This window comes from Sturnira hondurensis, unplaced genomic scaffold (genome assembly GCF_014824575.4).
Source record: "Sturnira hondurensis isolate 20B ecotype Veracruz unplaced genomic scaffold, ASM1482457v3 Scaffold0014432, whole genome shotgun sequence".
In the NCBI taxonomy this organism is placed as follows: domain Eukaryota; kingdom Metazoa; phylum Chordata; class Mammalia; order Chiroptera; family Phyllostomidae; genus Sturnira; species Sturnira hondurensis.
The window spans coordinates 3,600,912-3,622,413 of record NW_028087063.1 but is presented as its reverse complement, the minus strand read 5'-3'; the positions used below and the strand labels follow the sequence as shown (position 1 = coordinate 3,622,413).

The following is a 21,502-nucleotide window of genomic DNA, read 5'->3' as shown; positions in this document are numbered from 1 at the left end:
AGGATCCGGGGGTGTGACCTGGATGGCCTCTACATCTGTAGTCATTCCCGCAGTCACCCTTGGAGTCAGTGCTTCAATAATCAATCATCTGTGTAACACTTTGACTTGCCACTCAATTAAATTCAACCTCTTAACATTTCTCTTTAAGGAGGTAACCCTGCTTAAAGTCCCTACTTTTATGGTAAGATAAAGTGCATATAAGTAAACAAAATGCAGATTTGTAGCTGTTTAAGGGGTGGTAGATTTATGCACAAAGACTAAGCTATTAGCAATTTTGTACTGAGTAAGCCTTGCTGAATTGAGGCATGTGACATTATCCCAGCAGCGTGAATATTAGGAGAATCCGGCCTCATCTGCCTATCCAGTAGTGCCTGTAATTAAGAGCATCTTGTGGCATTTCCCCAGATCTGTGGTGTTCACTGGGCCTTGTAACTAGATGTATTTCACTCACCGCCTTGAGACACATGTTTCAGTATGTTGGGAATCACTTACGTGCTTGATAATTCTCTCCCTCTGTTGACATCTGGATAAATCCATTCTCATTTTCAGACACTTTGTCTTCAACTTTAATAACTGGAGAGGCTTTGTCAAGAGATTCTTAGTATTTGTTTACTCAGAGGAATATTCATATTTTCTCTTGTCACTCGCATCGTGGTTTCCCAGCAGTGGAAGACTTCGAAAGTAAACACACCTAACAACCCAACTTGATGAAGAACTCAAGTGAATCTGATCAATTATGATGAGACCACCTTGAAAACCTGGTGGGGTTGCTAACGTGAAAATAATTTAACTCTTTTAAAAAATATTTTATTTATTTATCTTTAGAGGGGAAGGGAAGGAGAGAGGAATAGAAACATCAATGTATGGTTGCTTCTCGTGCATCCCCTGCTGGGAACTGGCCCCTGCCGGGAACTGGCCTGCAACCCAGGCATGTGCCCTTACTGGGAATCGAACCTCGATCGTCTGGTTCACAGGCCCGTGCTCAATCCACTGAGCTACACCAGCCAGGGCTAATAATTTAACTCTTTTAACAATTTACTTAATACGCCTCGATTTGGTTTCTGCTTACAGTCAAGGCACTAAAATGCCATGGCGGTACAGATTTCAAAGAAGGCAGTCTCTGTGTCCCCTCCCTCCAGAAATGTATTGCCTGGCCCTGATTGAAAGAGACAAGATTTCCCGAAGACAGATTCACCGTGGGCATCGGCAAGAGGACTAGGGCCAGCATGACCTCCCGAGATAGAGACACTACCTAAGCAGATGGCACTGTTGTCTCACTTTTATCTGCCCAACTGCAGCTTTCCCTTTGCAAATTTCCCTCCCTTCTTCCCAAAGGTAGTGTCCTCTATCATGGTTTTGTACAATTCAGTCACTAAGCAATTTAGAAAGCAAAGCAACCATCCTGCATATTTAGCACAGTGTTCAAGGACTAAACAAATGCTTGGTGAATAGCAATAAAGTAGTTAACGTTGATTGAAATTTTATTATGCACCAGACACTATGCTATTATTTACATACAGTCTTCACATCATCCTGGGAGAGAAATCAAGAACCTATATTAAGACAAAGACTGAGACATAATGTCTTCGTTAACGATATTGTGTAGGCAAAAACAGAAACTCACTCAAGGTAATTTAAAGTTGAGGCGGAAATGAGAATTATTGGAAGGTTATTGAAAGATATTGTGGAAACCAAAGGCAGGAGTTGAATCTAGGTCTCAAGAAGTACTGTAACCAGAAAAGCTTTGGGGAACATAAGCAAACAATCTCTGTTTCCCACGCTGCTGCTTCTCCCCCTCTGCTGATGCGTCTACTGATTACCGGGCCATGGCGCCCTGGGACAATGCCAGCCTCGGCCCCCAGGTGTGCATCACTCTATGCGAACAAAAATTCCAGACTGAGGTGCCCTAAGTCCCAAATCTGTATGCTAGGGAAACACAGCCTGATTGTCCCTGATTGGATCAGGTACCCACACCTGCTGTAATCAGCAGGGCCAGGCCACCAGTGTCACCTTAGAAACATGACAGCTTGTGGTCCATGCCCGTGGATGGCAGGCACTGCTCAGAGAAGTGTGTGGGCTCAGCAGGCACTCCAAACCACGTCTGCTGGAAGTGGATAAGAATCTGATAATTACAGAATCAATAGAACTCGGTGATCAGCTGAATGTGGGCATGAGAGAGAAGGAGAAATGGGAGAAGACTCTCAGGGTTTATGCTGGGGGATAAAGAGGGTCAAAAAGGAACCCTTCTGATGAAATGGCAAGCAGAAGAGATGATGGAGTGAAGGATTCTGTGAAAGACCAAGGTGATGAAAAGGCTTCTCATGTCATGAAAAATATAACAAAGTCTAAAGTCAGGTTTTAGCTGAGTGGTGAGCTGGTCATAGCTGCACAAACTCACCTCTTCCACTGGCTCTGCACTTCCCCCTGGGCTCCTTGACACTGATCTCTGCCTCGTGACCACCACGGCCCCTCTTCAGAATGGGAAGATTTTTCTCTACAAATTTGCCTAATGGGTATCCATATTTTAAGACAGAAAGAACACCCTCCCTGCCATACCCAACACAGTTCCAACCTATCAAACTAAAAGGGTAAAGAGTGTGTTATAATGCCCATCTTTGTACACACATCCCCAGCCCAGGTGGGCAATTACTGTTGGGCAATATATATTTAATTGGAGAATAGATGGACATTTTCAAAAAGCTTTTTACAAGATACCTGGAGGGAGGGAGAAGCACAAAAATACAATCAGCATAAAAATAGCTAATTTTTAAACAAGATTTTATTCTTAAAGTAACTCAATGCTTTAGACTTGAAAGTAAGATAACCAACTTGTTCCAGCTTGCCTGTGACTTACCTGGTTTGAGCATTGGAAATCCCAAGTCCTGAGAAATGATTCAGACCCCAGCTACCAGGATGGTCAGTCACCTAGGCTGATGTCACCTCTTAAATGGCAGGTGTTAATTTATTTTTTGTCAAGGGCAGCTAGATTGGGACCAACACAATCCTTTCCAGGTCAAGGTGAAAAGCTCACGTCTCAACTGTTCCTTCCACATAAGGCCTTTCCACTCTTCATCTTTACCTTGCTATCTAGGTAACTAATATATTTAATTTTGGAAATTGCATCATGTCAGCACAAATGGGAGAGCGGTGGTTTATACCGACCTCAGTCTGAAAAAGTGAATGCTAGAACAGAGCAGGAGGAGCCGTTTGGCTGTGCTACGAACACAATGACAATTCCCATCAGTATTTAAACCTCGTTCTGAGTTCAGCTTTCTGATAGTAATGTTGTCTAAGTACCCTGTGAGTGATGGAGACAAGTAATCTGAACTTTATAGTTACCGAAAAGCTGTACCTTTATTGCTGATTTATAAATTGTCATCCCAAGTCATTAATTCCTTTATGCCTGAGGTGTCTACATGTCTCTATTTGCTTGGGGTGGTATCAGATTATATCTGTTGTCCAGGCTTAGTTATGAATTCACTCTTCCACTCTCAGAAGTGTTCCTGTATGAAAAAAAATATGTCCAGGTTTGGATAATAAATAATATGGTCACCATACTTACAACCAGAGCTATCTGACTCTCAGACCCTAATCACCCCTGTACAAAGTGACAAATCGAGCTCCTGGATGTTGAAAGGGACCCCTGGGCCCCGATGTGAGCANTTATTGCTGATTTATAAATTGTCATCCCAAGTCATTAATTCCTTTATGCCTGAGGTGTCTACATGTCTCTATTTGCTTGGGGTGGTATCAGATTATATCTGTTGTCCAGGCTTAGTTATGAATTCCCTCTTCCACTCTCAGAAGTGTTCCTGTATGAAAAAAAATATGTCCAGGTTTGGATAATAAATAATATGGTCACCATACTTACGACCACAGCTATCTGACTCTCAGACCCTAATCACCCCTGTACGAAGTGACAAATCGAGCCCCTGGATGTTGAAAGGGACCCCTGGGCCCCGATGTGAGCAAGTGACAGCGACGTGCAGACATCCCTGTGCCTCACCCCTCCTCTCCTCTGAGAGCTTTCCAGCCCTGCTCCCTTCGCTCTTCTGCCTCTTCCATGTATTCACTAGCAGATAAAAGTTTACAATAGGTCTCAGAATCTCTCGACAAAAATGCCCAAGTACCAATCTCAAATTTAATTTCCTCTCACTATACAGATTAACCCTAAACCCATAAGAACTCCCTTTAATTCGGTATTCATCTATATTTCTCTACCATATTAAAATATACCTCCTGTTTATTTTGCAGACAAGGTTAATTTTGTATGCTTCTTTGGGAGTTGGGACTCTTCCATTTTCTATTTTAAGGCATTGATATGACTGTGCTGTGAGAAATGTGTTTTTCTGAAAAATTCCAAAGCCATATGTACAAGTTGAAACTAACGGGACCCAGAGGATGGTGGGGGCATTGGGTTAATGGATGCAGGAGGAGGCAGAGGAGAAAGGAGGATTCTGATCCCTTGTTTGTTCAGCTGGGTCATTTTATTGGCTTCAGTTCCCTCCCTCCAAACAGCTGGCAGGTCCTCTGTGCTCCTGGCATGTCTAGTTTCCTCCTCGCTAGTGCTGCTTTCCACACATACTGCTTCCTGTATTCCCTTAAATATGCCAAGTGGTCCAGACTAGCAAAGGGATTTACACAGCTGTGTGCACTGTACTTCGATGTGATTGTTTTTTCCTTGAAAGTTATAGTAAGAACTACTTTTAAAAAATCTGTGGAAGTGCATACACACTCTCACACATTGAAACAGATAGGAATGGTATAAAGTGAAAGGTAACTGTCCCCTCCTCCCACCCACATCCTGTTCCTGCTTCCTCGGTACCCATTTCTTAGGTATTCATGTATTCACCCAGGAAATTTGCACACATACCCACGCATGTATGAGAATCTTCTACATCCAAAATCTATTTCCTGAGCCCTTCTGTCTACTGAGTACAGGCCACTAAGAAGCTGCACAGAGTGAGAGGGGGAAGACACAGTATAGTTCTCTCACAAATACGGACTCACAACTTATCTCCCTGACTACGGCTTCTCCCTATTTCAATCCACCACAAATGTGCTCCCAGAGCCATTTTCCTAAAATACTGCTGTCCTCGGGTCCCTGCCCAGAGTCTACAATGTTTCCTGCAGTCTGTTTCCACATTTCTCCGCCTAACTTTCAGAGCTTTTTTCATCTTGCTCCATTCTATCTATTCAAGTGTTCATTACTATTATTCTAAATGCTCGCCTGCAGAAAAAGATCAACTTTATCTTCTCCTCCTGGGAATTGCTACCCTCCATGCCACATCTGGGTATTTGTGCATGCGCTTCTCTTGAGTACCTTCTGGCCTGTCTACCTTGGGAAATGCCCCCATAAACTATGACTAGTTCTTGCATTGTGCAGGTGAGGAAATTGAACCTCAAGGGGACAAGTCATTTCTTACAAGCCACATGCCTATTTCCTGACAGAGGTAAAACTAACTCTTAGCCTGAACCACCAGTCTTTGCTTGAAACCACACTCCTTAGATTCCAGAAAATGGTACACTAGATACTCCCCAGTCACCACAAGAAAAGAGTAGATGAAGTATAGTGAAATGCATTACTTTATTAGGGGTGTTAACGATCACCCATGTGTGAGATAGCAAGTGATTACAGTCTATTTCGGAGGGGTAGGCCGTGGCACTAATGAGTCCTTGAGTGGGGTGCTGGAGCTAGGCAACGTTGGCAAGTCCTTCTCTACCTTCCCCTAAAGCGGGCTGATAATATTTGCCGNACCACACTCCTTAGATTCCAGAAAATGGTACACTAGATACTCCCCAGTCACCACAAGAAAAGAGTAGATGAAGTATAGTGAAATGCATTACTTTATTAGGGGTGTTAACGATCACCCATGTGTGAGATAGCAAGTGATTACAGTCTATTTCGGAGGGGTAGGCCGTGGCACTAATGAGTCCTTGAGTGGGGTGCTGGAGCTAGGCAACTTTGGCAAGTCCTTCTCTACCTTCCCCTAAAGCAGGCTGATAATATGTGCCGTGCAAGCTGGAGCAGAGTGGGCAAAGCCTAAGACTTTTGTTTTCTGTCAGTTAGAAAGAATAATCTTTCACTTTGGAGCATGGTGGCCCAGATGCCATTGCTTCTCCTCCATGTTACCAAATGGCAAGTGTGAAGATTAATGATAAAATAAGTAAAGGGTTTGGTATAGAGTGAACGAACAATCAATGACGTTAGCCCTGATGGTTTGCCCAGCAGCCTGGTCCCCGAAAAACTGGAACTGTTTGGGCACAGGAACCCCTCTACTCACACCCGCCCCCTTCTTTCACCACACAGCCTGCTCCCTGCCTCCAGCCTGCGCCTCCCCACGGCGGCCCTAGGCCAGCTCCCCGAAATGTCTGTCTGCCAGGGGTTTTATATTCCGTCTGCTCCCAGACATTCATCTCTGCTGAGACGCCTTTTCGTTCCTTTACTCTCTAGTGTTGAACAGCTCTCAGAATAACTTCTCCCCTCTGTCACCACCATCTGGCTACAATGTTCCATCTACCCTGACACATCTAGACACCTGCAAGCCTCTCCACCACCCCTAGCAGGGGACCTAGTGCCTCAATTTGGCATTTCTCCATCTGGCCCAATCTCTCACCTGCTAAGGCCAGAAGTCTGCGGTTCAGGGTTACATTATGACTTTCATGGACCCTAGGCACTTTTATCTTTGTGAACCCTTTCTTTAACATAAAAACACACACAAAATTGAATTTTACAGCTGAGTTGGTGATGAAGACTAATATAACCCAGGCTAGACTCATTCCTTATATGTATATATAATATTTATATTTTTTCTGATTTTAAAAGAAATTAAAATACTTTTTTGGATCCCTAAAGGTATAATGAGCCACAGGCATTGTGCCTAGTGGATAAATTGGCCCTGCTAGGTCAGGTGTTCTTAAGTCCCATTTTTGTCATAAACTTGAGACATGACAGAGAGAGGAGGAATCGAAGCAGTTGAAAAAAAGACTTAATCCTTTTGGTCTATCTATAGTGAATGGTTTCTCATTTTCGAGCCTGATGCCTCATTTCCGCTTTTTCTCCCCATACCTGTCTTCTGCAGAGTGAACACTTTCAGCTTCCTTTAGGCCTAGCATTGGGGTGGATCACTTTAAGAACGATGGACTTGTCAGAGCTTGGAGAGGCTGCGACCTTCCTCAGAACCAGTGAGGTAGAGCTGCTTCTGCTACAGGCCAAGGACTTCGATGGTAAGATTCATGGTGGCTGCTGGCTTCACTTTATTTTACTGCTTCTGGGTAGCAATTGAGATAGTTGATTTGTTGAGAGGATGCATCAGTTCTGGAGTCTAACTTACTTGCTTGGGGTGTAGCCCACATCTATGAACCTCTGACTGAGCAACTGAGAAGCTCCGAGCACCCGGGGAAGGAATGGAGGTTTGCAGAAAAGAGGAGTGCCGGGAGGTGGCCCAGGTGCAGGCCCTGCTTACTTGCCCCTACAACATTCTTTCTCTTCCAGGAAACACAATCATAATGCTGATATCTGCAGGAGGGACCCCAGATAAAGCCATTCTCAGAAACCTCTTAGTTGTCAGTGAATGCCAGAGTAGAGTGATGGGACGGACACTTAGACGGGAGATTGGGCTTGTTTACTGTGAAGAAGAAAAGAAGAGATTCTGGGGAGGCAGGAAAAATAGAGGCTGTCTCTAGCCATCTTCAGAATTTATTAATGTTGGAACTTTGCCCTCTGGACGTTTTCTAGGTCAGTAGGGTCACTCAGCCAAACGCTAAACAAAAGATAATTGGGAGACTAACTTAACCCTGATTAATAATTCCTTGGTAGTTACAGGCAAAAACAAAGGTTAATGAGGATTTAGCTTCAAGATAAAGGCTAAGTGCTACCTGAAAATCTCTAAATAAATATTGTCCCCTTTCCCTTTCCACGTGTGGGCTGCATGGCCACCTTCTGAATTTCAGCTAATTGGGGATCTGGAGTCAGATTCATAGTGTAATCTAGCATCAAGCCTCCTACATATCTTAATTCCAAAACGATTCAGTAGCACAACATAAATACTGACTGAGAGTTGTTCTAGTACTCCTAGTTAGTCAACATTAGGCTTTAATACGACCAATTAGAATTCAAGCCAGTTATGTAGAACATTATATTTCCATCATAGACCAGCTCTGGATCAGTTCCCAGTTTCCAGTCATTGAATTTCATTACTGTGATTGCATTTTAAAGTAGCTAATTATAATCCATCAAATCAAATATAATAACAGAACTGTCCCCGAGGTCAGAACTGGTCGTGCAGAAGCTTATCGCAGGTAGTTAGATAACAAAGGACAAGACCATGGTGATGTCAGGGAGAAAATCAAAATCGAGCCAAAGCACTAGAGATAATTCAATGATACATTTAGTAGACTCAGTCAGCACTCTAAATAATTACTTAAAATACAACAAGCACATAATTTTTAATTAATTTTTTGACCAAATTATTCTTCTTCATAGAAATGTACCGACAGCAAAAAGACAAGAGTCAGCAAAAGCTCTTCGTCCTGCTGGGCTAGCAGACAATGTAGGAGGCTTTTTTGAACTCAAGCCAAGTGAGATCAGTGTGATAAGAATATTAGGCAAGTAGTCTTGGGTTCAGATTCCCTGTCCTTGATGTCCTCTAGCTGGGGAAGTAGAGCAAATCACTTGTTACTGAGCCTCGGTTTTCTCATCTGTCAGGCTGTTTAATGCTTACTCTGCCGACCTTCCTCCGTGAGGACCACATGAGACCATAAGTGGGAAAAACGAAGGCAATGCAGTAGGGAGCTACCCAGGAAAGGACACTAGAATTGCTGGGAGTCAGGGAGGAAGCTTGCTTTTAGAGATAAAGACAAAACACCATCTCAAAGCAAAATGTACATGATATAAGGACGGGTAAATAATCTACTGAAAATAAGTATAAAACTGAATATAGTATTGCTCCAATTTTGATCCATATCCTAGAAACAAGGCTTGAAAGAAATGCTTTACATGGATAATAGTGGGTTTGTTGGTTTGGTTTTTTTTTCTTTTTAGTTACTGTACATCATGGGTGATTTTTAAAAAAATTTCTCATATATTTCTCTACGTTGACATTTTCTCCAGTAACACATGCTACCATTATATTGGGAAAGATATTTAATCATCTAAAAATACAAAATCACATAGACAAACCTCCTGAGTTTACAGATGAGAAAACTAGAGACCATAGAAATGAGGCTGTTCTTTGTATCTTGTTACTAAGGAAAACCAAGACTAAAATCCAGGTGTCCTGACTCAAATCCATTGCTATCTCCATTCTCCTCTCTGCAATTTTTTGTGAATGCAAAGTATTATAAGTTGACTGAATTCATTTATTTCATCTTCAAAAATATCCTTGTCAGGGACTGGGCCTCAAATAAGTAGGGATCTCCGAAAATTTTTCTCTCCCAGTTTCCAGAGGTGATAAAAAATTGCTAATTAAGAGGCAAGTGGTTAACCCAATACTTGAGAGAAACAATGGAGGAAACAAAGCTAAGGGCAGAAGATAGAGGAAGCATGCTACAATAATGCAAGAGCTCTGATTTAGGAGGTAGGTGATCTGATTTCTAGAGTCGGTATTCTAATGACTGCCACTAATGCAATTTTGGACAACTCTCTTAATCTCTTTTCTTTGGTTCTTTTCCTAAAAAGAAAAAAAGGAAGGAGAGAATCTCTGCCAGGTGATACTCGTGTTTCTTTCAGGTGATAACATTTGGTTTAAAATATAGTGTATTTACCTTAAACACACAAAAGGTATGCAAAACGGGTGCTTTTCGTAAACAAGCATTTTCATAGAAATAACATAAAGCAAAATCCATTTTTGGAAAAAAAAGAGACCAAAAGAATAGATACAATGCAAACCCAGTATTTCCAATGCAAATGACAAGTAGAAGCAAGCACAAAATCAGTCAAATGGCGATATAAAAATCCTCTGGCCCAGCAGTTTCAGTGGTGAATTGGTTGCAATCAGGGAAACAGGGGAGGGAGCACAGCGTTGTGGATGGAGATGGCAAGAAAGCAGTGAGCAAAAAATACTTTGCAGAGACAAGCATGGTGGAAGAAGGGGTGAAGGCTGCCCAATTTCACCTGTTTCTTACATATTCCATCCCCAGGTTTGTCCCTGATGAAAGCCCTGTCCTGCAGCCTGAGGCCTCCCTTGCTTTGGTCGTTCGTATGTCAGGGGTTGTGGTGGTGACCAAGTTGGCTGCAGCAGGGTTTCACCTGTGCCATGGGTTCAAATTTCCCCTCTTCTAGCCAGAAGTTCTCCTCTCCCCTTCCCCCTATCTCCTCAAGAAGCTGTAGCAAGGGACATCTGTGAGCTTCTGCTAAAACTCACTTGGCTTTAGAAGTCTATTTCTTATTTATCTTCGCTGGCTATCTGCTTAAGGTGGGAAAGAACCTGAGAAGATGGCTCAGGTATTTATAAGAGTCCTGGCACATTTGACCAGAAACCTCTTATTGGTTAATCACTTCATGGAGGTCTGCTTTGCTTAGGGGTGGGTCATGGGCATGAGGAGGCTGAAGAGAGAAAAATAATGTAGCTGGAAAAGTGACATGAACCAGCTATGCTGCATGACCAAAGGAACCCGTGTTTCGTCTCCTCAACCCTCTCCCTCTAGTTTTACCATGTACTTCTGTTGGAAGGCTTTCATTCCAAAATTAAAATTAGGGTCTAAAGAAATCCTGAAGGACAGACATGACCACTGACCTACATTTTCACTAAGTTGTTCCCAGATCTAAGCAAGGTTCTTTGGCGGGGAGCTGGGGAGCGTCAGAGCACCAGGACAGCCACCCAGGACCTGGGGTTGTGAGTAGGAGGGAAGTGCTGGGGGTGGGAGGAGTGGGTGAAATTTGGACAGGCAACCTTCCAGTAGCAAAATGGTGTATGATGTTCCCAGCCTCTGCTTGCCAAAATGCTTCTTATTCCTACAGTGTCCTTCTGTGAGTATATTCAGGATGATCTTTCGTGATCTTATTGAATTTTGCAATGACCTATGTTGGCGATTTCAAGTCAACAAGCAAAAATAAAAGAAACAAGCTCATACCTATCAGTATGAAAGTGTCTGACATCTATTGTATATAACCCATATATTTTTTCCTCTACAGAAATGAAGGCATGCTGGATTCCTGACAGCAAGAGCGCTTATGTTGAGGCTGAAGTTAAAGGGAGGGGAGATGATGGCAAAATAATTGTTGAAACAACAGATGGCAAGGTAAAGGAATCATTTTTTAAACCTCAGAAATGACTAGGTTCTCAGTTTAACCAAATAATTAATATTTTCTCTAATAGTTTAATTAAGAACTTGTGGTAGGAGATGCCACAAAGAACCTTGGGAAACCATTCATCTTTCAGGAGCTTCTCCTCTTACTATCAAAGATTTCATGACTAACACTGAGTAAATCAGAGTAAACTGATTGCTCAGAGTAAAGATCATTGACTCTGAAAGTCACAACTTTTTGCACTTCTGTCATCAATGTTGCAAGTTTGTTTGTGTGTTAAGGTGCCCCTGGAGTAAATAGTGACCTAAGGAACAATTAAGCAAATTGTGTTCCTAGGATCAAGAAAGAGAGGCATGATTTGAGTAAGAATAGCAGTGTCAGAGAAGCCTAGAAATGTGGAAATTGTCAGTAATGTCAAATTTGAGGGGAAAAGATGAGGGCTTAGAGAAAACCTTTCATTTCAAAATTAGGAGGTCACTTCTGCCCTCTGAAAGAGAAGGTTAGGGCAAGTGTTGGGGCACAAGCTAGACTGTATGGGTTCACAGAGGGAGTATGTAGTGAGGCTGTAACAGTCCCAACCCTCTCAACTCAATTATGTTAGGCATCCAGGAGAGAGGCTTGTCTCTTCCGGACACAGTCTCCAAAACTACTGTCGTGTCAACAGTGTTTAAGGGGATTTCTAAATATAAGGTGGTTTATTTATAATTATAATTTTCAAAAGAAATCCTAGGATTAAGAGCATGAGAGCAATACGTTAGTGATATAGAAAGAGGAGTCTAAAGATTGTTTTGCCCTGTTTTTCCACCATAAGGTTTTTCCACTTTAAGGTTGGTGTAACTTCTCCTTGCCCTATTCTCTAAGGAGGCATCTTCTTGACTCTGAAAATTCTTTGTGATACATGACAAAATAAATAAGTACACATAAAATAGGGAAGCAAATCTTAAATTTTTCTCTCTGCAGAGTCTGCATGTGGAGGAGGAGGAAGTCCAGCAGATGAATCCTCCGCGGCTTGAAATGACTGAGGACGTGGCAGGGCTGACTCACCTCAATGAAGCCTCCGTGCTGCACACCCTGTGGAGGCGCTATGACCGTTGGATGATCTATGTTCGTGTGTAGGCTTTCCTGCTGAAGCTTTGTATCGGCAATGCCCCAGCCCTCTCGCGGGTGAAACACATCATCGAATTTAAGCCTAGTCACATGGAGATAACCTTTGAGGAATGCTCACAGGGAGGGTCCTTATCTTAGCATTTCCCGGTTATATTTTGTCAGTATTAATATCCCTTCCCAGAAGTTGTCCTGCTAAAGTAAAGGCATGAGGCTTGGAACCTGATAGACCAGTGTCCCAATGCCAGCTCAGTCGCTTACCAGGTGTTAGGTTTCCTATCTTCCTAAAGTCACTTTTACGGTAGAGTGGGATAATGCCTATCTCTCCGCTTGGAGAATTTAGTAAAAGAATATAGGTAAATCCTATATTTTTTTACTAGTTTGTAGTAGGCAGTGCCTGCCATCATCATTAAACTGGAGAGGGTGGGTTGCTGAGATTTTTACTGACTCAAAACCTATTCAGCAGAAGCAGCACGGAGAAGACTCAGCTAAGATGATGGCATTTGGGACCCATTACTGTGGAAGCCTTGACATGCAGCCAGCCAGCTTGCTCCTTGGCTCTCTGATTTACTGTGTGACTATATGTGTCCCTGGGATGCTGTAACAAAATTACCACAAACTGGGAGGCTTAACACAAAAGAAATTTGTTCTGTCACGGTTCTAGGGGCCAGAGTCCAAAATTGAATCAACAGAGTTACACCCCCGTGGAGCCTCTGGCAGGGAATCATTCCTTGCCTCTTTCAGTTTCTGGTGGCTATCGGCGTTCCTCGTGTCTGGGTCGCTCCAATGCCTGCCTCCCTCTTCACGTCCCCTTCTCTTCTGTGTGTTTCTACTGCATTTAAGACCCATCCAGATACTATCTTGAGACCCTTAATGTAATTACATCTGCTAAAATCCTTTTACCAAATAAAGTTATATTCTCAGGTTCTGGGGATTAGGACACAACCTATCTTTTTCGTCCATGATGCAACCATTACAATGAATGAGTGACTCACAGCATCTGTCCCCCCTCAGGGCCTTAAACTTCAGGCTCCTAATCTTGCCGGGGAAGATTCCCTTCTGCAGGCCTGCTATTAGTTAGTATCTTCTCCATCTGAAAAGTGTTTGTGTCGGACCTGGGAGTCATTAGGTTCTCCCAGGGGAAGAGGTAATCCCAAATCCTGTGGTTACCCTAATCTGGTTCTGTCTCTTCCTTGTTAGAACTCCCTTCTCTGCAAAAATCCAAAAGCTCTCCCTCCCCTTCCAGTTCTTGTATCAATAAATATTTGAGCAAATGTTACCCAACAGTGAAAGAGCAGATAATCCTGGAAGTATTTCTAACTTGTTTTCTGAAATCTTTCCTGAACCTCCCTCAGACATATTCGGGTCTCTTGTGTGTGAGCATAAACCCTTACAAGTGCCTTCCAGTGTATCAGAAAGAAGTGGTGGCCGCCTACAAAGGGAAGAGGCGATCAGAGGGCCCCCCTCACATCTTCGGTGTGGCCAATAACGCCTTTCAGGGCATGCTTCACAGTAAGTGACTGCCCTACAAAATGAAAGATAAAAATATCTGATCTACTTTTTCTGTGTCACTTAGAGGCACATAGGCATTGTAAGCAGAGCATGGCCTTTCCAGTTACCTAATCACTTGAAGCCTCTTTTTTCTTCTGGATAAAACACGGGCAAAACAGGGCCTACCTCCTAGGGTTATGAGGACGATTAGTTCACACATCAAATTAAGTGAGATAATGCATTGAAATGGTCAGCCCAGTGGCGGGCCCAGAGTAAACCCCCTGTGGGTGGCCACTTTGATTATACAAAATGCCTGCTAGAGTTTCTGGCGTAAAGAAGTTTTTCTGTAGCTATTATTACACCCTGCTTCTTAAAAGGCTTAAAATGGCAAAAATGTCAACCGTTTAGTCAGTTGCTACTTGTATTTGGAGCAAGAAAATAGGACTAGAACTCACATGTTCTTATGACTGGCATAGACATGGGCAGGAAAAAATCTATTTTACTCTGTACAATTTAAACGTTTCTCCCCCCACCCCAACTATATACAGAGAAAATCTCTTTCCTTATTATCTGACTTCAAATTGCAGCCAAGGGAATTTTGAATAAGTTTACACCAACACGTAGAAGCTCTGGCCGAAGGATGTTCTGACATTTTCTTCTCTTTTGTAGATCAAGAGAATCAGTCTGTAGTTTTCACGTAAGTGTTTGCCTTGCTTTTTCTTTTTGGCCAAAAGTGAGAGTTTCAGTGGAAATAGACACCTACATTTCACTAGCACTACAACACAAATTTGCTGTCTATGAGTTGTTTGCTCTTTAAATACAGACTATGTTCTGGGAACATTGCTCCAGGAAATTGCTCCAGACATGGTGCCAGCCAGGCTGCCTCCATCATTTCAGGAGATCTTTTAGAAACCACAGTGCACAAGCTGGTTTTAATCACCTTTTTGATACAGAAAACTTCCCTGCCCAGATAGTTTCCAAAGGTCTCTGGACTGGCTAATTAGTCAGAGAGATGGAAAATCCAATGGGGGGTGACCATGAAACCGAGGATGTTATTGTAGCAGCCAGATTGGCACAGGCCAAGGTACATTAAGTAGTAGGAACTAAAAAATGGTGAGGCTTGGATGGACAAGAAAGAGGGGTGAGGAGGGAGGAAGGAAAGTGTGCAATGATACAATACGTATGCTAGTTTGGTTGGAAAGGGCATCTCATCTGGCCAGGTGAACTATTAGCGTAGTGGCGGAGGGGATAGGCTGAGACTCAAGCGGCTGTGAAATGCTCAAATCCCTGCTCGTCCTATGCAATGATGATGCACCCCGTGTACTGAGCTCTCCATTTGCTTCAGCCATGCCAATAATAATAATATAACAACAGCATCTCAGAATCTCAGAGCCAAAAGGGCAGTTAGAGTTCAGCCCTTTGCAGAGAGGATGGGCTACTTTCTGGAGTTCCATATGGAGAAATGCAGGCCTCGATCCTTCGACACTTTGGGCGATGAGCCTGTAAGTGTAGCATTGTGTTCTCCCCACATTACAAAGTTATCTGGTTCCCAAAGGTAAAAGCGAAGTCTGGAGCCCAGCTGCCTGGTGAACTGAGTGGTAGGCCCTCTTCTGAGGGAGATGGTTAGACCTGGCCATGAGGTAGCCACAATATATGAAATTTTCTTTGCTGGTAATGAGGACACCTATCTCTAATTAGCAGTGGTACTCTTTAGCTTTTTGTTAACAGGACTGTGATGCATAGGCTTCTTGTTTTTATAAATGTTTTTGATATTTCCAGATTTTTGTTAATGCTGTTCTTATGGCCTGAGCTGTCCTCCCTCTTCTCCCAACCAATGAAATGTCTGCATCTCCTTCAAATTCCCTTATAAATTCCACTTTTCCATAAAACTTTCTCTTCTTGTGTTGAACTATACAGTTGAAATTATTTAACTTTCATTGCATTTATAATCAGAGCTGGTTAACTATGCCATTGAATTTCTGATTGTAGAGGAGAATCTGGTGCAGGAAAGACTGTGAACACCAAGCACCTTATCCAGTATTTTGCCACCATTGCGACCATGGGCCAATCAGGGGAAAAGCCAGTAAGTGTTCACACGCCTTGGAAAAACAGGTGAGGTGGTCCTACCCACTGATCCCTGACCACCGACAGGAAAAAAACAGGGGACAAGAACCACAGAACAGTTAGAAAGTCTTTTTTTTTTTGCCCCCTTTTTCTTCACCTCTTCAGAGAGTCATCAGTGGCTCCATACCGTTATTGGGTTATCCCCCAAACATGAAAGTGTGTAAGTTGCTTCAGATCTGCTTCAAGGGATATTTACTGCTCTACTCTTTGTCAATTGGACCCTCTGAAACTTGGGCGCTTAAGATCCGAACCACCTTTCTTAGAGGCTAGGATCATCAGTGCCTTGAAGAGCCACTTTTGATATTTCCGAATTCCTTTAACTAGGGTGAGCTGGTCGTATGTGCCAAATAGAACTCTGCTTCCTTTACCACTAATATCTGGATCAAATCTCAAACACCTGATGGATATAGCCTCAACCTAATCACTTTCCATGTACTGAAAACTTAGCCGTCTCTCTCTCTAGTCAATGATCTGTATCCTTGATGATTTTTTAAGTTTGCTTACTTTGTTCAGCTTCATTAACAGGTTGATGGATTTCATAATCATTTGAGGATAACTAAACCATGAGAGATGGTATGCCAAACAAAATTAGATAATGCTGAGTGGAACTCAAAACATATGAGTTATTGAGCTGTTAGAGCTTCACAACTTTCTGCATCTGACATTGTTAGTTTGCTTTTAAAATTCAATCCTGGTTGTTTTCTGCTGTTTTTTGCAAAGTAAGAAGTATATCAAAATAGCAATCTAGTCTGATTTTCAAACCATGAAAAGTTTCTTTTCCAATCACCAAATCCCTGAATTTGATTGACTCCCTTAAATATCATTGAACTCTATTAGCTGTGACTTCATTTGTGCACGCATTTTAGGTTGTTCGATGTGCATTTGTTTGTTCGGTCTAGCCATTGATCCTTATGATAATACAAAACACATAGAACATAACAGTTTTATAAAATCTTTGCTCATATAGCTCTTTTACTTATCTGAAGAACAGTATACCTGAGATACTTTACAGGAGACATAGTATTTGTAAACCTATAAATTCGTGAGTAACATATGCTATGTAATTCACCCGTAAAATAGACCTTTGAGGCTGAAAGACAAAAGCCATTGCAGTTTGGGTACTGAATGGTCATTCAGACTTAATGTGTGTAGAGGACCAGCTTTGGCCCATTGGCCTAAGCACTCATCATTCAAGTTCGAGATCAACACCATTACAAGTCTTTGCTTGACATGGATTTCTAGATCACTTAGGAAAGTTAGCAAAGAAAAGTATCATTCCATAATGCCAAGAATGTGCTATATTACCTTAGGATAAAATTTCAGATGTGAGGATAGATGGGAAGAGAGTAAGATTAACAATGGGAGGAAATATATGGAATGAAGTTTAAAAGTAGGCTATGGTATTTGTTGTTTATTCTGTAAAATATCCATTTTCTTGTCCTACTCAAGCCAATACCAACTAAAAGAGAAGTATTTCAAATAAATGAGCTCCCACATACATTTGTAGGGACATTTTATATTGTCAGTTTCTCATTCATTTATTTTTACAAGTTCCCTTTCCAAAACAACATCTCATCACCAAATTCAGCATCAGTTTATTTATTTTTTTTAGTCCTCACCCATGTACCTGGCTCACTGATTTTAAAGAGAGAAGAAGGGAGGGAGAAAGAGAGGGAGAGAAATATTGATGTGAGAGAGAAACTCCCATTGGTTGCCTTTCATTTGCACCCCAACCGGAGACTGAACCTGTGACCCAGGCATGTGCCCTGACTGGGAATCGAACTTGTGACCCTTTGGTTTGAGGAACAAGGCTGAACGAACCAAGCCACACTGGTCAGGGCTGGAAGCAGCTTTGACTACTGGTTATCAGAGCAAGAATGGGGTTTGACCTGGGAATGGAGGGCTTGCCACAGTACAGAGTTCTGCTAAAAGCTTCATCAGTCTTACTTCTCTTACCTGTATCCCAGGGGACTTTAGAAGATCAAATCAAACAAGTGAATCCTATCTTAGAAGCATTTGGAAGTGCCAAAACCCTGAGAAATGACAACTCCTCTCGTTTCGTGAGTAACACAACTGAGCAGTATATGAGTCTGTAATTTTTAAGCAAATGGTAAGATTCATGTTCAAGCACATAGATATGGGGAAAATTTCTAGCACATCAAAGATCTTTGATTGAAGTTTATAATATTAGATTCCTCAAGAAATTTAACCGATATTATCATTAAAACAATTAAGACTACATAAAAGTATGTACCTGAGAAGCTTCTACTATTTTGTCAATTTCAGGAAGAAAATATTTATTTTAATAGTTTCAAATTTCTTTCCATTACCAGTAGTAGGAAAACTTACCTAGCAAATTGTATCATGCTTTATATTTTATCATATTTTAAAAATTTGAAAGTACTTTCTTCTTCACAGTTTCCTATACTTTTTATAAAAAATCAGTTTAATAAGCATTTTCTAATTCACTTACTACAATTATTATTTTTATTCCTGACTATGGCCACCTCGACCCCTGTATATTTTTCACTGGGGATTTTTGTTTATTGGCAGAAAATATTTTTCATTAGCTTTTGATAACTATAGCAGTCTCATAATAGAGGAAGGATTTGGATTTCCAACACTAACTTTACAAATCCATTTTATGCCAAGAATGCAGGGAGTCACTACTAATTTATAAGGAAATTTGCAGAAGGCTTCCTGTTTGAGTCTCCGGGCATAATTAATTGACAGCCTCCTGCTAATTTAGCTAGTTTCCACACTAGGCCTTAGATTTACTCTCATGTCTGGCTGCATAGCAGGTGCTAGTACTGGTCCATAAAAAATTGCTAGATATGGGATTTGTTAGAATGTGAAGGGATTTTTTTTTGTTGAAATGTGAAAGGAAAAAAGCTTGGGGGGGGGGACCCAAGGGGGAAAGGGAAGAAAGGGAGGGGAAAAATGAAAGGCAAAAAAGGATGAGTAAGAGAAAAGACAGTAAAAAAAGAAAAAGAAGACTATCAAGAGGAAATAAAAATAAATAAGAAGGAAAAAAAGCAATGAAAAAGAACAAAAAAATTTAGAAGGCTAGAAAGAAGAAGAAAAACAAAAATAGATTAATGCAAGGAAGGAGAAAAAAGGAGAAGGGAAGAGAGAAAAAGGAGTTTAACAATTTAAAAATCCAGGACAAATATTTTCAATTAATATTATATATGCATGTGCATACATGCATGTAAATTTACATATACATATATGCGCATTATATACATACGTTCAGCTCCCATTATCCTACATTTGTTAGCTTTTTGGCTCAATTCCCCTCTCTGCAGCCTCTCTCCTTCCCTTCCCCGCACAGTCTTGCCCCGACTCCTTCCTTGCACTGGCAGACCTCCTGCCTCTGCCAGCACCAGCATCCCACCCCACAGGCCCTGGCTGCCACCGGCCTGCCTCCTTGGCTGCATCTGGCATCCGGACACAGGCTCTGTCGCCACTGGGCAGCCTTTCTGGACCACTATATCCCACTGAAGCTTTTCACTAGAAGCAAGTGAACCCCATCTATTATTTCCCCCAAGTGGTGTTTTGAAGCATAGATCACATCACTTCTCTGCTTAAAACCCCCCATGTCTCCCAAGCACACATATACTAGAACCCTACTCCTTCCTGAGCCCACAGGGTTCCCATAATATGGTGCCCAGTGCCTGTCTACCTCTCAGACTCTCTTTTATTGCCTCCCTCCTTTTCTCTTTCTCAATAAACTCCAGGACAACTGGCTTTTCTTTGGATTTCAAAACACACCCAATATTTCTACATTTGAGCCCTGGCATTCGCTGCTTACACCTAGTATCTAGAAGTATAGGGACCACATCTATTTTTCTAATATGGTATTGCCAGTGCCTAGCAGGTTTCCTGGATCACACTGATGCTCAATGGATGTTTGTTGAACAAATGAAAGAACATAGTAAGCATATATAATTTTTCTCATTTTTTAGATAAGAATACTGGGGCCAGAAGAAATTCAGTAATGAACATCAGCACACCCAGCAGATCGGAGACTAGGGTCAGGACCACTACTGCTCCGGACGTTTGTCCTGGCTGCCTCCCAACACTGACACATGTTAGCTCAGAACCATGTTACTTTCAAAAAAACTTTCATGGAACTAGTCACTGTGTGAGTAATGTGTATAATGAAGCCGATGCAACCGTGAGGCTTGTTTCAATAGGACACTGTGTTCTGTGTCTACCTAGGGCAAGTTCATCAGGATGCACTTCTGTGCCAGGGCCAAGCTGTCATCTGCCGACATTGACATCTGTAAGTGGCCATCACACTGATCACTTTTCTTCTAAGTGTTGCAAGAACACCTAAATATGTGTCTTTTTCCATCTCTCATCATGCAGATTTGCTTGAAAAGTCCCGGGTGATTTTTCAGCAGCCTGGAGAGAGGAACTACCACATATTCTATCAGATTCTGTCTGCAAAGAAAGAACTTCGTGGTAAATGCATTATTCTGGAGTTGAGTGAGGGTCATTCTAAAACCAGAGACAGAAGTCAGATTATCAGAACCAGCAAAGTGCTATTTAATAAGTCTCTTCGCCTCTTTGCAACTTGGTTTATTCATCCAGAAACTTAAGGAATTGAACTAATTATGGAACCTATGTATTATAACTTTATATGAGTAGAGAGTAAATGGTGACTTTCTTTCAATTTTGTAATGTTTGGAGGTGGGTAGGATGCCCAGCAAAGTTAAATGAATGTGTGTGTTTGTCTACAAAAAGCATTTGACAATTTAAGGCCTTAAAATAACTGGAACCACATGGGATTTATAGACAATAGACAAGAGGTAGGAGGCATCACTGTGGTGTGTAGTGGATGATGGGAGTTTTATAAAGAAAAGAAGATTAGGGTTGGGATATGAAGATTAGGAAGGGGATTTAATCAGAGTAAGGAGAGAATTGTATTTCTGGAGGAACAGTGTACAATGTCAGGGATAAGGTGAGGCAAGATCAGCGAACAGAGAGACAGGATTAACTACGGAAAGGATTTGCTTAGAGGAATAGTAGGGATTTTATTCTGATGGTTTCTGAACTCAGGTTGTCGGGAGGGTGTGGGAGCATGTGTGTGTGCGTGTGTGTTGTTGAGGTGGGATGGGGCAATGGGGGTCATCGTTTGTTGAAGGCAATGATAATTAAGCTGGTAGGATGGGCAGGATGGACTGGAGGTAGAAATACTAGGAGAGAGTAATTGTAATGGTCTCGGTATGAGAGGACAAGACCATTGTCTAAAGCTGTACCTGTGGGAATGGGAGGCAGGGGGAAAGAGATGGATTCATGGAAGACCAGAAAGATCTCGGCAATGACTGAGTGTAAGAATGAGAGATAGTGATGAGTCAAAAATATTCCCAAGTTTTGTGATGTGACTAGGTTAAACGTAGTGCCATGAACAGAAGGAGAAAACCAACTTGTGGGGTAAAGGAACGAATTTTATGTGTTCCTTCAACAAATACTGGTTGCAAGACTAATGTAGGTGCACCAGGCACTACCTTTTAATCATGGAAGACA

At 41.9% G+C, this 21,502-nt stretch overlaps 1 protein-coding gene across 1 annotated transcript in view; it reads left to right on the top strand.

Annotated features, from left to right (window-relative positions):
• Nucleotides 1–7,089: 7,089 nt before the first annotated feature.
• MYH15 (myosin heavy chain 15) overlaps nt 7,090–21,502 on the top strand; it is a 138,391-nt gene continuing 123,978 nt past the window's right edge. Inside the window, exons 1-9 of the mRNA XM_037063352.1 lie at nt 7,090–7,227; nt 11,135–11,241; nt 12,209–12,352; nt 13,708–13,864; nt 14,513–14,540; nt 15,833–15,926; nt 17,935–18,027; nt 20,192–20,255; nt 20,342–20,437. Coding sequence (XP_036919247.1) covers nt 7,140–7,227; nt 11,135–11,241; nt 12,209–12,352; nt 13,708–13,864; nt 14,513–14,540; nt 15,833–15,926; nt 17,935–18,027; nt 20,192–20,255; nt 20,342–20,437 — 871 coding nt within the window. The 5' untranslated portion in view covers nt 7,090–7,139. The remainder of the gene's footprint in view (nt 7,228–11,134; nt 11,242–12,208; nt 12,353–13,707; nt 13,865–14,512; nt 14,541–15,832; nt 15,927–17,934; nt 18,028–20,191; nt 20,256–20,341; nt 20,438–21,502) is intronic.